The sequence below is a fragment of the Octodon degus genome, unplaced genomic scaffold (genome assembly GCF_000260255.1).
Source record: "Octodon degus isolate 3935 unplaced genomic scaffold, OctDeg1.0 scaffold00010, whole genome shotgun sequence".
Classification (NCBI taxonomy): Eukaryota; Metazoa; Chordata; class Mammalia; order Rodentia; family Octodontidae; genus Octodon; species Octodon degus.
Window position 1 is genome coordinate 17,089,766 of NW_004524586.1, and position 17,614 is coordinate 17,107,379.

Below are 17,614 nucleotides of genomic sequence, written 5' to 3' on the forward strand. Positions count from 1 at the left end.
AGTAATGATTATTTAAAGCACAAAGCTGATAACACTCACCCTTATAAATATGAAACAATGAAATTTAAGAATATAAATTCAGAGCTTTCAAGTTTGAAATGTTAAATTGGATAAGGGGTCTTTTAGGCAACCTGGAATCTGTTTGCATTATAAAATCTGAAGTAGAGGGAGATGACATATAAAGAGATATTTTTAGCTCTTTATATTAAAAATTGTAATCACTCTTACTCTCCAAATGTTTCAGAGATAAAATAAAATTGCCTTGAGATTTAAAGGACAATTCTTTTATTTTTTTAAGTTACATTTGCATGCAAGTAACTCTCTCTCTCTCTCTCTCTCTCTCTCTCTCTCTCTGTCTCTGTCTCTGTCTGTCTCTCTCTCTCTGTACTTTGTTTTTGCAAAGTGTTCACTTGTTCCAATCTTTGAGTACTGTTTCTTAATTGGGGAGTCCCCTTAATGTAACAGTATCTGGATACATCTTTGTATGTTACAACTAGGAAAGAACTATTAGCACTTACTATGTGGAGGTTAGGGATGCTGCTAAGGACCCTATCCTGCACAGGACAGCCTCTGCCCTCCACCTGGGCCAACCCCAAATATCAACAGTGAACTAACACTGAGATGCCTGCCCTAGAAGGGCTTTGAACCATTTCCTGAAGCAGTGTCCTGAACTGTGATTTTTTGATACCACCTACCTCTGCCTAAGAGCAGTGAGAGGTACGTATTTTTCTGCTGTAAGTGCTCTAGTACACTTTTTATTGCAAGACTTTTGGCTGAGTCTTGAGATGATTAGAGGTAGCATGGGATATTACTTGTATCTCTGATTATATTGTTTTTATGATGTTTGGAAAACAGAAAATAAATATAATCATAGTAAGAAAATAAAGAGACCCAAGTGCACATCTCTTTATTGATTTCTGCAGTTACACTGTTATATATAAACCTCACCTTTCTCCTATGCAACAAGGGTTTTGTCCTCCTTTTGCCCATAGAGACTACAATGGATCTGAAAACACCGGCTTCCTCTTACTGTTCTCCATGCTCATAAGGAGACATTGCCACAGTGACAACTGGTGTTCTGAGCAGGCTGAGGATGTGTACATACACACTCTACTTTGCATGCCTTTCATGCAGGTTTGATAAGGGTGCTTGGGCTCCATGTAGGTAGTGGAAACCAAAAGAACTTGATCAGGAAAGCAGAGTAAGGAAGGCAACTGCATATCTATAATCAGAAGTGTAGAAACTATTGAGGAGTAGGAGGAAACAAGAAAGCTCTTTCTTTAAAGGTGCCCTTAGCAGGCATCAGTGTAGATGTGTAGCGTTGGCCAGTGTTCTTCGCTGTAGACCAGAAAGTTCCTTCCTGTAGGCTCAAAGTACTAAACAAAGGACATCCCTAAAGGCTATGGGAACAGATTATAGACTTATGACATGTTATGGATAGCAAGCATCTAGATGTTTCCCTTAAGTGTCATGGGATCATAAGTAGGATCTTCGGAAGGTGACTGGATTATGGGGCATTGTAGCTGACCTGCTGGGAGGAAGTGGATCTGGCTGCAAAAGGCCCATTGCTGTGGGCCTGACCGGGAAGTTTATATTTCTCTTCCCAGCTCCTCCCTCCATTGCTTCTCAAATACCATGACTCAAGCAGCTTCTCTTCCTCTGTGCCCTCTGCTGTGTCTCTCTGCTATGCCGTCCTCCCTTGGAACCAGGCAGCCAAGGACTGTAAACACGAGCCCAAATCAACCTTTCTTCCTTTATGCTGTGGGTGTCGAGAAAAGTGACTAAGACACTTGAGCAAGTTCCTGAACTGCTTCGGCATGTCCTGGGACACAGCTGCAGCTGACGCCAGGCAGATGTTGCTGCCAGGGTTGGGAAGTGGCTGCATTCCCCCGCCGCTCCTGCGCTGGGGAGCCTGTCGTTCCTGCAACAAGCAGAAGTCCCCACTACAGCTGGGTCTTGGTTACTTTTTACTTGTTGCTGGGACAAAATACTAAAACCCAAAATGAAGGAAGGAAAGGTTTATGTGGTTCAGAGTTACTGGAGGTTTCAGTCCATACTCCCCTGGCTCCAAGGTGAATGGCAGCAATTCATGGTGAGAGAAAACAAGGGAGAGCAGAGGAGCAGCAGCTGCGGCATTCCTCAAGACTCTCTCCCTTCCACACCGACTGCTCTGAAGTGGTGTGGCTGCGAAGACCAGAACTCTTTCCTGGAGGTCGGGCATAAAAGCCTTCCTCAACACCTTTATATACCCTTTTTGTGCTGAGTCACTCTGGGGCAGGTCCTCCCTGCCCTAGGGCGGGGACCCCAAGCCCGAGTATGTGGAATCCACAAGCTGATCCTGGATCTAGCCAAGCTTCTGACCTCGCAAGTTGAACAGTGTATCAACCACCTCAAGCTTCCAGGTTCGGAACCACATCAACTTCCTGTGACTGGGATGGTGTCACTGTGCAGCACTAAGGAGCCCTGAAGTCTCCTGAGGATTCCTCTGAATGGAAATCTGCAGGGCGTGTCTGAGGGGTACATCTGATTCACATGGCTGCATTTTAGTAGCAAAGTATGCTGGGAAACATAATTTAGTCTGTTTTGAGATTCTGCATAAGAATGTAGGATTTGGACCAGGGAGATAGCTAAGCAGCTGACTGGTAAATGTGAGGTCCTGAGTTTGATCCCTGGTACCAAAAATAAAATAAAATAAACATAAACACTAGGTTGGGCATGGTGGCGCATGCCTGTAATCCCAGCACTCAGGAGGCTGAGACAGCAGGATTGTTGTGAGTTCAAGACTAGCCTGGGCTACAAAGTGAGCTCAAGGCCGGCCTGAACTGCACAGTGAGACTCTGTCTCAAAAAAAAAAAAAAAAAAAAGTGTAGGATTCACCATGAGAATTTCAAAACTGTGGAGGTGTTCACCAGGTTTTTCTTGGCCCCGTATGGTACCTATGTATTAACTACATCATGTTCCGCACTGATGAATATGCATTGAATTCAGCTTGAACTCTGGCCATTGGTTTGTGCCTATGGAGAGGAGGGGACCAGTCTGTGAAAAGGTAGAAGGCTGAAGTCTATCCCTAGCCAGGGAGAAGAGAGGAAATGTGACTCCCTTGAGGACAGAGTACTGCAGAGCACCCCAGCCTCCAGGGATTCGCAGCGGACTGGGGATGCGCCGGCGGCAGCACTGGTGTAGGGTCCACGCTTCCAGGAAGCTCTCAAACAGCCCTCTTCTCACCATTCCAGGTCACATATCTGTTCTTAGAAAAATACACATGGGTCACACTGTTGTCCCCTGACACATACTTGCTGGTCTAGTCCACTCCAGTGTGGAATTCCATCTCTAGGATGACTTTTCCTTCTAAGTCCTTCGAGTTCTTCAGAGCAAGAAGCCCAGTGTGAATGTTCTGGGTATATTCATTTTGCAAAGGTGCTGACTGAGCCAGAGGACAGAGCTAGTCTAACCTTTAATCCCCTGGCTAGGCAGGTAGTGGGGCATGCAGTGTGGATTCCTAGGGTTTCCATGGTGCACAGCAAGTAGTCTCCGTTGCCTCTTAAACAAGCTGTGTCCATTCTTTGCCTGGACATTTGTAGTTTTGCCTTGTAGAGACAAATTAATGCCTCCTATAACAACTGTAAATGTTGATCATAACTGATACACAAGCAAGGCCAATGGACAGTGTCAGCAGCCACATTCAGGAAGCAGAGAGAGACATGCATAGGTGGGAGAGAGGACAGAAAATGCGCGCATGCACAGACACACATATGTACACGTCTACACTTGCGTGTCACACATGCATGTTCATGCATGTTCACCACCATAAACTCACTGGCACACGCAGCACACACATAGACTTTCTGTGAATATACACACTTCTTGATTACACTAGGGACAGGCAGAGGATAAGATTCTTGTCTTAGTGGTCTTTTATTTCTCTGCACTGTGGCGATAAAAAGGCAAATTAGATTTTAGAAAAATGAATTTATGACTCAAGGTCCAGATCCAGAGGTGGATATGAAAGACTCAGAAGAGATTGAGCCAGGTCATCCTGGTTGGCGGGCAAAGGGAATCCACCTGCCTTTCTTCCCCTCGTGTTTGTCTTTGCTGCGTCCCCCTGTGCTCATGTGGTAGCTCTGAGATCGGTGTCAGAACATTGCCCATAAACAGGCCCATCCATAATGACCGGTGCATGCCCCAGGAGAAGCCTCCAGAACGACCCACACTGTGAGGGAAGAATATTCCTGGGTGGAATCTGGAGTACAGAACCAGACAGCTTGGACCAGTGTCCTTCCAGCTTCATAGAAGTGATTTGTGATTTTTAACAAAGTTAGCCATTCACCTTTCCCACCTGAAAGAAGGAGATAATTATCTTTGCAATGTGGGAATGTCCTAAGGCTGAAAGTACCCACAAAGACTCCTGGCATTGAGCTGCTCAGTAAGAATCAGCTGCTTCTTATGGCTTCACCAACCCGTAAGTACACATGGGATAGTTTGCAATATACTGCGATACTTCGATGGCGGGTATTACCATCACAGATTGCTCCTGAAAGCCTTCCGTGTCTTTGTCTTTTCTTTAACCATGAATAATATGCATGCTAAACTTTTTACAAGTTTCAAACCACCTTTGATTTGAACAGAGTGCAGTGAAATTTGCTCTGTGTAAAATTGCATCAAGACCTAAAGATTTGTGAAATCGTTCCAGAGTGAAATCTCACTGAAATGCCTGTACGTCAGTGGTTGATAAGCATGACCTAGTGCCTTCTGCTTCTGTGGCAAATAGGGCGCAGTGGATACCATTTCTACCTGGGCAAGAGGCACTAAATGCCTATACATAAGAGCAGGGCTGATTTTTAAAAATTGATTTTTAAAAATTATCTATGCAGGACAATGCTTATATCATAAGCATGCAGTTCCATGAATTTTAACTCAATGATCATACTCATATAACTAACACCAAGATCAGTAAATAGAGCGGAAATTCATCCGCATTCTTTTCAGATACTCTCTCCTGGGACCAACGTAGTAGCCAGATTCTGATCTGTTTTATATTTTCTGTCAATGAAATCGTAAGATATGTTTTGCTGCTGCTGCTGCTGCTGCTGTTATTATTGTTCTGCACTGGCCCTTCTTCCTGCATTATGGCCACGAGATGGTTATAATGTCGTCATTCATTTAGTCTCATCGCTAGGTAGAATTTCATTGTGCAAATGTGCGATTCATTTATCTATTCCATGGTTGCTGGGCATTTGAATCATTTTTAGAATAATCTTATGCATGTCTCTGAGTGAGCATTTCTGCTGAGTGGATACCCAGGCATGAATCGCTAGCTCCTAGATCGTGCCAAAGGTGTTGACTTTACTCTAGTGCAGAATGCTAGAGCTTGAGAACCCGGTGGATCCCTACCCTCACGAGTACTTGTATTTTCCAGTGCTTTCATTTAGCCTCTCTGAGAGTGAGTACCGGTTTCTCTAGTGGCCGTAGAGAGCCTTTTATGATGCTTGGGGAAGCGCACATTTCCCTCTTATAGTCTCTCTTGTGATAAAACTGTTTAATCCTTTATTCATTTTACATTAGGTTGTTTGTACTTTTCCTATTAACTTCATTTGTAGGCGTTCTTTACATAGTCTGGGTACAAATTCTTTGAAAAAGAAATGTTTTCTCGTGGTACAAATTGCATTTTCACTCTTGGTGGCATCTTTTCATCAACAGTTCTTGATTTATTAAGGTCCAATTTATTAATATTTTGTGCTTTATGAATGTGATTATTTCCTGTTTATGACATACTTGGCTTATTGCAAGGTTGTGAAGATGCTGGTATCTATTTTCTTTTAAACTCTTTATTCATTTTTATCTTTTATCTTAAAATTCTTCTTTCTGGAATTGGGGTGTGTGTGTGTGTGTGTGTGTGTGTGTGTGTTTCTGCGCATTGGAAGGCAGTGGCCCAGGTGCATGTGGATGTCCATTAGGTCTGATCTCTTATTTTAATTAATGAATTTATTAATTTGTGTGGTACTGGGGAACGAGCCCATGGTCTTCATGCTATGATACCTCCCTAGCCCCTTTACATTTTATTTAGAGGAGAACTTGCTAAGGTACTAGATTGCCCAGACAAAGTTGGAATTCACAATCCTCCTGCCTCAGCCTTCCAGAATGCTACAATTACAGGCTTGTGTCACCCTGCGGAGCTCTAACACCTTTACAGAACCAGCCCTCCTCGCCCTCTTGTATCAGGTATCGTGGGAGCCTGCTGGTCTCCACTGGCCACTTTCCCCTTCCTTTCATTAATACCACATTGTCTTAATCCCTTAGTTTTTCTAACTTTAGGGTGAGTTGATGTCTAGTAACATAAACTCTCCAGCTTTGTTATTCAAGATCGTGTGAAACTTTCATAGAAACTTTAGAAACAGTTTAGAATTCTGCTGGGATAGTGTTGTATTTACAGATCAGCTTGGAAGAGAATTAACATCTTCACAATATACATTCTTCTAATCCACAAACATGGCATTTCTCTCCATTTATATGTCTTCTCTTTATCAAGAACAAAAAAGGGAAGAAAAAACAAAATAATTAGTCCACAGGTCTTGCATAGCTTCTGTTAGATTATTCCTAGGGTTTTGATTTTTTAATGCTATTATAAGTGACATACTTTTAAATATTTATTTTCTATGTGTTTTTTTGCTCGGGAACAGAAACATCTGTGAAGTTCTTATACCCAGAAACATTGCTAGCTTTAATTTTATTTTATTTAAGGGAAGGGTCTACAGGGTGTTCAGGGTCTCACTACTAGATTGGACTCATAGTGATCTACCTACTTACAGCCTCCCAAGAACTGGGATTACAGGCACACGCCACCACGCCCAGTCTCAATTGCTCTCTCAGTGTGCCCCAGGGATGGGGCGGGCACAGCAAGCCCCGGTGATTGAACCAAGTATCAAATCCCTGGACCCTGCACCTGCACCTGCTTGCAGGTGCTTTAATCAGCTGAGCTATTTGGCCGGCCCAACATTGCTAGTTTTACTCAGTAATTTTACTACATTTTAGGTTCATTTAGGCTTTTTACATTCTTAAGCGTGTTATCTCTGAATAATGAGAATTTTATGTCTTCCTGCCAGTGATGGGGCAAACTAACAAACAGCCTCCCAAAGAGCACCCTAAGTTGCCATCAGCAGTCTTCACCCGGAAATATCCCGGAACAGCATTGTTCACATGAGGTGGCCTGAACACACCAGGGGGCCTTGTCCTGGAGTCCTCCATCTTCCCAGGCTCCCCTGTCCAGCACTGAGGCCACTCCTCTCCTTGGCAGCTGGCAAGAGCAGTGGACACCTCATCTGCATTGGGAGGAGGGAACTCTAATGATGAACACAGAGAGCTCACTTTTATTCATGAGCCACCTCCTGCCTCAGCCTCCCCCAGGGACACTCCAGGGGCTTTCTAGGTAGGGCAACAGGTGGATTCTGTGCTGCAGGAGCAGCCTGGTGGGCCAGGATTCATCCCACAGCGAGGGTCCTAGGTGAGTGGGACCACTGGCTCAGAGAAGCCCTCTTGCCCTGGTGAGTCACACCTGCCCCTTGCCATGCACTACAAGAATGAGAGCCTCCATGTAGATGGGAATGAAGGATTCCTGCCATTGAAAAGTGATTACTTAGTTTAAAAAGAAGTCTCACTGTCCTCGGAGAGAGCTTCTAAGTCAGTGGCTGAGAGCCGTGGACTCACTGGCTACCACTTCTAATTGCCTTACGTTTCCACTTGGTACTTCTTTAGAATGAAATGGCACGAAACCCAACATTTATTTCCCTGGCCATCTCCTGCCGGCAAGTGAATCCATTTTAATGGAAGTAGATAAAGCCTTTGGCCAAGAAGGAGTCTGCATAAGGGGACAGATCGGAAATGGTGTTAGGGACTGGCCTCTGAGGAGGGGCTGCAGGGCCACTCGGAGGAAATGTATTTCTGAGACATTAGCAAAGATCCTGTTATGAGTCAAATACTTTCCCCATGTTTTTTTCCCAATGAGATCACATTAGCTTGAAAAATTCTGACAGAGACTGAAAGTGCAGCAAGCATGCTACCTACAACCCAATATAATGAGGCAACCAGGATACTCACAGACCGCACCGAAGGACCCAGAAATTGGACAGTAATGTGAAATTTGCTCCTCCAGGACTGGCGATATTCTTGTTTTGTTTCCAGCAGAATACTCTCAATGAGACAATACACTTGAGAATGATTTTGAAAGAGTTCCCAAAAAACCCTTCCTGGGATTTCCATGAGATAAATCTCAGGAATATCAGTACATTATTCCAAAATTTTTAGGAGTCCAAGAACAATTTTTAGGAACTAAGAACACTAGATAGTCTCTAAATTTTCCTAATTAAGTATTAAAGTAAGTCCTTTTTATTGCTTAAAAATTATTGAGTATTATATTATGGTATCATGAAATAAAGCTGCACTAATTCAGTAATAGTATGTTAACTTCATGGGTTCCATTTAAATGAATTTGACTCAACTGCAACGGTGAAGAGTTGGTGCTGTTTTATTTCATGGAATAGGAGGATAGTAAAGCAGTGGGTAAAATGCACTGGGGCAGTGCTGTTGAAAATGTACATGACTCCCTGATGACTGACACAAACCCAGGAAAGTCCTTCCCTAAGTAAGGAGTTTAGGGGTCTGTGGGCATAAAATGTGGGCATAAAATGTGCTGTGCAGGGGAAGAAGAAGAAGAACAAGGAGGAGGAGGAGGAGCAGAAGAGAGAGAGAGAGAGAGAGAGAGAGAGAGAGAGAGAGAGAGAGAGAGAGAGAGAGAAAGAAAATGCGGCGGAAGAGGGAGTCTGCAGAAAGGAGGAGAAGACTGTTAGTGCTGGCTCGGCCAGGGGTGTAACAGCAGCCTTAGAGAGCTTTTGCTTAATTTAATTTTTAAAGAGGTGTTTCTTCTGGATGCATGCTTTTGCTACTGGCTCACGAGGACAACGATGAATCATTTAGTACAGCCACCAGGAAGTGTGCTGGGCTGCCTGCTGAAAGAGGCGTTCTCTTTCTTTTCTTTTCTTTTCTTTTCTTTTCTTTTCTTTTCTTTTCTTTTCTTTTCTTTTCTTTTCTTTCTTTCTTTCTTTCTTTCTTTCTTTCTTTCTTTCTTTCTTTCTTTCTTTTCATTCCTTCCTTCCTTCCTTCTCTCTTCCTTCCTTTCTCTATCTCTTTGTTTCTTCCTTTCCTTCTTCCTTCCTCTCCTTTCTTTGTTTCTTCTTTGTTTTTTCCTTTCTCTCTCTCTCTCTCTCTCTCTGTCTGTCTGTCTGTCTGTCTGTCTCTGTCTCTTTGTCTGTCTGTCTGTCTCTCCCTCCCTCCCTACTCCACTTCCTTCCTTGCTTGCTTCCTGTGTTGATAACTTTCATTGCTGAGACAAAATACTCAACACCCCAAATTAAGGAAGGAAAGGTTTATTAGCTCAGTGTGTGGAGGTTTCAGTCCATTATCAGGCCCCAAGATAGGGCGACATGGCACAGGGGCAGCAGTTCAAGGTGGCAGATGACAGCAAAACCAGCAAGAGCAAAAAGGGGGAAAGAAGCCTCTTTTCTTCCCTTATATTGTGTGCCCACTGTCTGTCCACACTATCTCTATACCCTCCTCTTCCAAGAGCTCAGGGATGTTTGCAAAGTAAGGGCCTTAGCCCCTTGCCGAGTTAAACTTTTAAACTTCTCAAGTTGACACAACGTATCAATGATTACTCTTTCTTTCCCTTCCCTTCCCTTCCCTTCCCTTCCCTTCCTCCCTCCCTCCCTCCCTTCCTCCCTTCCTCCCTTCCTTCCTAGCTTGAATGTACTACATACTTGGTTTGTTCATGGTTTAGAAATACTTCAGAGGTTTTGGTTTTCCCGTACCAGGTGCTCACTTCATGGGGCTAACCCGAGAACCAGTTTTGATGAGCAGAAATTTTATAATGCAGAGATTTTATAGCACAGATTGGCCAGAGACACCCAGCCAGTTGTTCTGAGAGATAAGGTTCCACATCTTCCATAAATTCTCCTCTTTTATCATTTTCCCAGGACTCTTCACAGTCCTGGAGGGCAGGACTGGTCTTCCTGGCCTCTGAAGTCAGCCCAGTGCCCAACCTAGGTTTGCGTGAGTTGAGACTTATGCAGTGTGCCACCCATGAGGATAGCTGCTTGTGAAAATTGTGCAGTGCTGGAGGTTGCACAAATCCTGGGACTCTGCAGCAGCTTCTGTTTGGGGTCAAGTACAGAGCTAATGGGTTCTCTGTGAGCTCCAGAGCCCCAGTGGTTCACACACTTGGCCCTTCCCCATGGTACTGCCCTTTGCCCACCCTCCTCCAACAGCCATGCTTGGAGTTTGCGATGTCCTCAGTTGCCCCAACTCTACTGCTGCTGCCAGACTTTCCCTTCATTTCTTGCAAAGTTCAAGTGAAGCTGGTACCTTGGGCTTTGCCACACACTCGTCCCTCTGTCTGCTGGCACCGCCCAGGTGCCAGACATCCTCTCCAACCCAGAGGGGCTTGGGTGGTCCAGTTTCCTCTCTGCCTTCCTGCCAGTCTGGCCTCTCAGTTGCTCAGCCCTCTCCCTGCTACTCCACACCCCCAACATTCCTGGCAGATGAACTTGTATTTCCTTAAGAAACAGACATGGGGAGCCACACAACTCCTTGTCTTCCCCACACAAAGCGTGTGTCTTCCTATCTCAACCTTAGGCAGAGAATTCACCTTACATTTTGTCCCATGCAAGTGCTGGCAAAACCTGTGAATATGGTGGGACCCCATTACCACAATGAAATCACCCACGAGTTAAACTTGAGTTTAATCAAGGGGAAGATGATCTGGTTGGGTCTGACCCAGTCAGGTGAGGCCAGACTCTTCCTAAGGTGGGAGACATTGCCTGTGAGGGCTCTGTGCTGGTGGTAAAAATGGAGAGGCTCTGTGATGGGGACCTAAGAGGGGCCCCGAGGAACTGTCACAAACCCTTGGCCTACCGTAAGAGAAGAGGGACACCACTAGTACCCCAATAAATTGTATTCTTCCATCAAAAAACCACAGTGAACCTGGAGGAGGCTTTGACCCCAGTTGAAGGACAACCTTGGCAGGCAGCTGGCTCCAGCCTTGCAAAACTGGGAGGGTAAGAAGGCCTGGCTGCCTTCTGCCTGGAGAACTCCCAGCACAAACTTGTGTGTTTGGGGGGTTCAACCTGTGGTTATTTGTGGTGTAGCAGCATAGAACCATGTACCCTCTTTCTGGCTCTGGGCCACTCTTCTTTATCTGTGGCCCAGGCCTCGCCCATTCTGTCTGATCTGCACCCCTCATCAAGAGCTCTCCCCACTTTCCCTATCTCCTACCCTTCTCTCTTGGGTTATTTCCATGAGTATGTTTGGCTGCTCCATGTTAGAAATACCATTTGCTCATCATACCTCCGACCCTCCCAAGGGACCACCCCACCTCAGAGCTGGTGTCCTCCAGCTATCCCGGGTGCCCCCCTCTCTGCATGCTAAGTCTGGGTTTTGCTCTGCCAAGGTCAGCAATGGCTTCACTTTCTAGCCACTTTGCTCAGCCTCCTTGCAGCAGCACATGTCCCAAAGCCACCATCCTTTAGCTCTGGGGCATCTTTTTCCTGGTTTCCTTTGCTTCCCTGGCCCAATCTTTCTAGTTTACTTCCCAGTCATCCTTTTGCCTGTTAAGCTCTACCCTTGGGCCTTCCCTGTCGTTCCTCACTGGGCAGGAGATCTCTTACAGTCGTGTAGCTGTCACTGCGTTTTCCACGCCTGGGAGCCCCAGTGTGTCTCTTGCCTCTAGGTCCTTCCTCCTCTGAGCCCCACATCGATGCATCTCATTGCTACCCTTGGGTGGGGAGCATAGACCTCCATCTGCATGTGTGCAAACAGACGCTTCCATCTTCTTCCATTCTGCCCCCATCTCCCGGTTCTCCTACCTCAGTGCAAGCCTAGAGGTCATTAGACTTCCTTCTTTCCTTCCCTGCCCGTTCACCGTCATGGAGCCCTGCCCACCTGCCTCAGAGCAGGGTCTTTGCTGGCCTCTACCTCTGCTTTGGTCCTTTGCTGGCTCACTCTCTGCACATCAACAAAAGTGTTTCTTAAAAAAGGTCTCACGGCTCCGGTCGCTCATGCTTCCATCTCTGCTCACCAGCTCCCACCTCGCTGTTCTTGTACAGTTGTGGAAATAAATCCTGCTCCTCCATCCCCCCGATCAGCCCTCTTCACACTGTTCTCACAGGTCTTCCATAGTGCCAGGACCCTTCCTGTTTCATGGCATCTGCCTACAGTGTTGCCTTCAGCTATAAACACTCTTTACCTCGATTGCTGGCTGCTTCCCTCCCCGTTTTCAGCTGACCCTGCCCTCATCTAGCAGGGTTGCCTGGTGCACGTTAACTTGGGTTGCATCCTGCAACTTACTGAACTTCCCTGATTGATCTCCAGCATTTGGCACCGGGTCACATATATCAGGGCCTTAAAAATAATAAGTTGTCATCTTACTGTCTTTCAAGCATAGATACTTCCACTTGCTCCACTTTATCATGCCATCACAATAGGTATCATAACCAACAATAGCCAAAGGTTAATAAATCAAGATTTAGAGTAGAGCTCAGTGGTAGAGCATGTGCTTAACAGATGTGAGGCCCTGGTTCAATTGCAAGCATGGAAATCAAAGAAACAAACAAATCCAACAAAATGAGGTGAAACAATTTACCCAAGGTTATCCCGTGTGTAATTCCCAGAGCCAGGATTTGAACCCAGGCATTCTGGCTCTAGACCTCACTTTTCTGCCCTACTCCTTGGCTTGGGGACAAGGTCATTCCTAGAACTATGGAGGGTGGGAATTAGTAACTAATGACCACATAGTACAGAGCCATAGGAAAGGGAATGGCCCTAAATTACATGGTCAGGAGATATGAAGGAGCAATATTTATTTTCACAGTTGTAAGCTTGTACAACTGATACGATACTAAGTACATTTCTTTCAGGATGTGGCCAGTGTCTGAAAGGCTATGTTTGTTCATTTCTATAACAACAGGCAGAGGATGCTGGGGCCAGGGTCTGGAGCTTGCGGAGAGGCGTGTAGCCACGGGGCCACATCAAAGGCTGAGGAGCCCGGCTTCCCCTGCTGGATGGAGAGTGGCTGCATGGGGACGGCTTCTCTCTCATCCCTTTGTTTTCTGTTTCCAATTTGTTCAGATGACAAGGAGCTTTGAAGTGCCGTAAGCTGCCTCAGTGCTGGGCGAGGGACCACTGAGTGTCAAAAAGTTTTCCATTTTGCTGGAAGCATGCCAATTTTCCACATGCTGATAAAGATTTTTTTTTTTTCCTGTAGAGCAGAGCTTGATGCACCTATAAATGCTGTGTCTTGGTTTTAGGGAGCGTGATAGTAAATGAATTGATGTGCACATTTTAAATTACACAGATTAAACTTTGGGTTTTAGACTTACTCCTAAACTTATAATTGAGCCTTCATTTTCATATATAATTGGCTGCCTTGCGGAGGGTGGGGTGAGTGAAGGGCAGCCAGCAGGCATCACACAGGAGAGGAGCAAGTTGCTGTGGTTTCAATCAATGGCCTTGGCTAAGCTGGGAAGGGAGGACCCTTTTCTTCCTGTTGAACACTCATGCTCTGAGAGTTTGTGGCCTCTTGTCTGTGGACATCTATATAAGAAGATACAATGAGGGGTGGTTGGGAGTGTATGGATTTGGGGCCCTCATGAGTCATTCTCCCTCCATTCTCCCTAACAACTCCCATCATCTTCTTTGGATGACATTCTTACAGACTGAATGTCAGGAGTACCTGTTCTGATCTCCAGCTATGACCTGAGTGGTAGAAATAATCCCATTCCTAACCTACAGAATGCCTTGAAGTCTGCACACACTACCACTTCCCATGCTTTGGGGTGATGTCTGGTACCCTTATGAATCTTCTCACTTATTTCGGATTGCTATTGACATATTCGAGACCTTTGAAAGCCAGTTTTGGGATCAGATTCTTTTCTAAGCAAGTGAGGCTTCATTCAGCCAACACCTGGTCGTGAGCCAGGTATGGAGGCATGTGAACCTGGATATGAATTCCAATGAGACTTGTTGTCTCCATGCTGCTTGGCTATAAGACTGCCCAGAAACAGGCTGCTTGCTCTTTTAAAAGAATCTGCTTGGCATGGAAGGAGGCTGGCACCCATGGAGGGGCTTCGTCTGCTTTGCTTCATCAGGGTGGACCATATTTGTTGCCTTTAAGACCCACATCAGAAACACCAGCTCCAGACCTTCTTGCAATTGGAAATCTGGGCGACTTCATCTTTCTTATTCATAATGATCATTGCAAGTTCCCCCAATACTAAAATGGTCAGCATGGAAGGGAATAGTAACTGCCAAAACTTTAGTATTCACTCTCTCAGGTTTCTTAGGAGCCCACAGATTTGCAGGACTTCCTGGTTTAGACACCCTGATCCACCCCACAACCCTTTGAAAAGAAAGTTATCTAGGGATAGTTCTCAAGATAAGCAAGCTTGATACTTATAGGGTTGTCATGGCTGGGGTTGGGGTGAGGACAACTTGCATCTCAAGGATGCTGCTAAACATCTGCCCTGCCCTGCAGACAATGCTCTGGCCCCAGAGGTCACCAGTACTGAGTCTGAGGAAGCTGTCCTAATGCCCTGCACTCCCACTGCCCTGGATTGTGAGCACCGTGAAGGCAAGGTCTTGGCTGCTATCTTTGGTGAGTGTCCCCTAGTGAGTGGATGCTGATCTCCTCATTGGACATCACCATGGCTGACTTGCTGGTCTGAGGACCAAGCGAGACAGCCAGCGTGAAGGATGTCCTAGGCCAGTGGTGGTACCCTGTCGCATATGTACCATGGTGGGTTGTTTGTCTCATGGAAAGCTCTAAAAGCTTGCAGTGTCCGTGTCCCCATCACTGTCCTAAACTGCTCTCTGTGTGACTGGAGCCCAGGGGGTCCTCAGACATCTTGGCAGGATGCTCACCCATCACAGCCATCTCTGGCATGAGCATCAGGGTGCTTGGGTATAGTGTCATGCGCTACTTTACACATTTTCTCAGCAATAATCTTGTGTAATCCTCCCAAAAGCCATGTAAGGGAGCAACAGTGATTACTGTGTTGGGAGGGGGAAATGGCTTTGCCCCACCCTTCTAGTTTCTTTGGCTGGGCTGCAAATTAAATTGACATAAGACGGGAGAGGAGGAGAAAACCCATCTTAATTACACGCATAAGCACAGGAGTTCCACTAAATATGAGGCTGGAAGCAGGGTCGAATGACTGACACCTGGTATTCTGAACCCCAGAAAGGTTGGAGGGCTTGAGCTTCTGAGGGAGTCTGTGGGCATGGAAACAAGTTAAGGGAGGTGGGGAATTGCATGGATATATGGCTTGTCTTGTTCTATAGATGAAGTGCCTCTGGTTCCCTGGATACTTTACGTCTACACTTATAAGATTTTCTTTAGATAGGTAGATTTCTTTTATAGAAGGAGAGCTTATCCAAGTGACTATTGAGTCTGAAGTTTCTCAGAATAATCAGCTTGAAACTTGCCATAGATTTGACATGGCATGTTCTGGCTTCCTACATTTATATTTTGAAGTGGTGTGTCCTAAGCTCCCACAACTACCTTGTATTATAGTAGAGAAACAGGCGCTGGTGGTCACAGGTGGCCATCATCGATGGCCCGGTACACGAACACAGGTGAATCTGCGGGCCAGTGTGCTCCTGGGTAAGCCAGGCAGAGCTGAGGCTGGGCTCCGCTTTCAGAGTCACGGGGGCAGAGTTGAGGCTCAGGGCCATTCTATTTCATGGCAGATGAGTGGGATGCTTGTGATGGATGCTTTGTATTGGGCCAAACACCACTGTGGGGTGCCCACAGCTGGAAGGGGTGTCCCCAGTGAGTCCACAGCAGTACCTAGGCTGGTAAGCAGTGTGTCAGTCAGTCTTTATCAGCAGTCAGCCTAGGATGAGGGTAAGGACTGTTCCCCAGGCTGTGACGTTCGTACTTCCTGTTCTGTAAACCTTGCCACCACAGCCAGTGGCTGTTACCAAAGTGTTGTCCTGGAACGCAGCACTGGGCAGCCATGTATGCGCTTGTCTCTCAGCTCCTGTGAGCTGGGCACGCCACTGCGAGGGCCCACAGGAGCCCCTTCCACTCCAGGTAGCTCCTTTTCTGTCAGATGTGCAAATGCAGCCTGGTGTTGGCAGATGGGGAGACACACACTTGGAGACTCAGGTATAAAAAGAAAGCACTCCTGGGAACTTGCCTGCCCTATTTGGGGAGCTCTGCAGGCCTTGCTCCCCAGACAGTGCAGACATTTCTGGGGTTTCCCGGGTTCTTGGCACTGGGTGGAGGAGCACAGTCTGAACCACACAAGTGATGCCCACTAAAATGGACTATGACTTTGGACGCGAAGGACTGCTGCATGGAAGGACAGCTAGGAAACACTGGTCGCTCTGTGCAGATGGCTTTGTTCCCGTTGACAGGTGGGACAATCTGCACCACAGCAAGGCTTCTCAAGCTAGCTTGAGGGACAGACAGCAATGAGCCGAAAGAGCCAGGGTTCCCATCTGGTGTGTCTGGGACTGTTTAGCTCATGCTGTGTGCAGACATGAGTTACCCTCTTGGGGACAGCATCTCTCACGGCTTGCCTCAGCAGGCTCCACTCCTGGGCCAACCCTTGGGTCTTGGTAATCAGAGAGGTACAGAATATTGTTCAGGCCTTTGGACTTTGCTTACTTATGCGCTGCCTGAGGGAGAGGCAGGGGAGCAAGGAAGGGGCTGGTTGGACAAATCCATCTGGACCCAGGCAGCCTGAAGTTGCCAGCGTGAGTCTGTGGGCAATGAAAACAAGAAAAAAGCTAACTTCTTTCCCTGAGCAGGGCTCCTCGGGGCTGTGCTAACAAAGGTCCCAGACAACCAACAGGGACAGGAAGCTGCTGGACCTGGGGCTTCCTCTGGGCAGGATGTCCTGCTGGGGTAGAAAGGATAAAAGCAGTCAGCACCTCAGCTGGAGGGTGGCTCCCCTGGCTCCCCAGCTGCCAGGAAATGAAGGCAATGATCCCGGCCCAAGCACTTTCACTATTGTTTTCTGATTAAGGGGACCTTCTGGTCACAGCTTTTACCTTCCTAATTCAGCTCCCAGTAGGGTGTTCTTTGTCACTTAACTTCCAAATTTACACCTCTCCTCTGTCCCAGGCACTCCTATCTGGAGGTGTTGATGGGTGCTTCACAGGCCACCTGGGGCAGGGATGCAGGAAGGCTGTCCCCTCTCCCCACGCCAGGCACATCTCTGGTACGTCTCTGTCAGCTGCTTGCCTGGCCTCTGCTCCTGCCCTTTGCCCTGCTGGGAGCACAGGCATTGTTCCTCTGAGCGAGCGCCCTTGTTTAATTTGCAGCTGCGGTTACAGGAGGTGATGTTTCTCAATCAGATCCAAGCCTCATTGTGCCGCGAACATTCTGTGGCTCTCCACAGCACAGAGGGTGAACATTTGTCTGCAGTTTTGTCATCAGGGCTGCTGAAATTCCACAGTCTTGCAACCCGAATCTGAGAGCAAATTTTAATGAATTCAACAGTAACTTGTGTAGCAATGATACAATGTAATTGCCCACAATCTCACACCCACACTCGCCTGTTAG

The 17,614-nt window shown here is 46.6% G+C and overlaps 1 protein-coding gene across 4 annotated transcripts in view; it reads left to right on the forward strand.

Annotated features, from left to right (window-relative positions):
- The window catches only part of CUNH10orf90 (chromosome unknown C10orf90 homolog), a 244,330-nt gene that overhangs the window by 98,473 nt on the left and 128,243 nt on the right, over nt 1–17,614 (forward strand). For 2 of the 4 annotated variants that reach the window (XM_023709093.1, XM_023709095.1), the window contains exon 3: nt 14,576–14,695. The exons of the other annotated variants lie outside the window; for them this stretch is intronic. In XM_023709093.1, the coding sequence (XP_023564861.1) occupies nt 14,576–14,695 (120 nt within the window). The remainder of the gene's footprint in view (nt 1–14,575; nt 14,696–17,614) is intronic. 4 annotated transcript variants of the gene reach the window in all.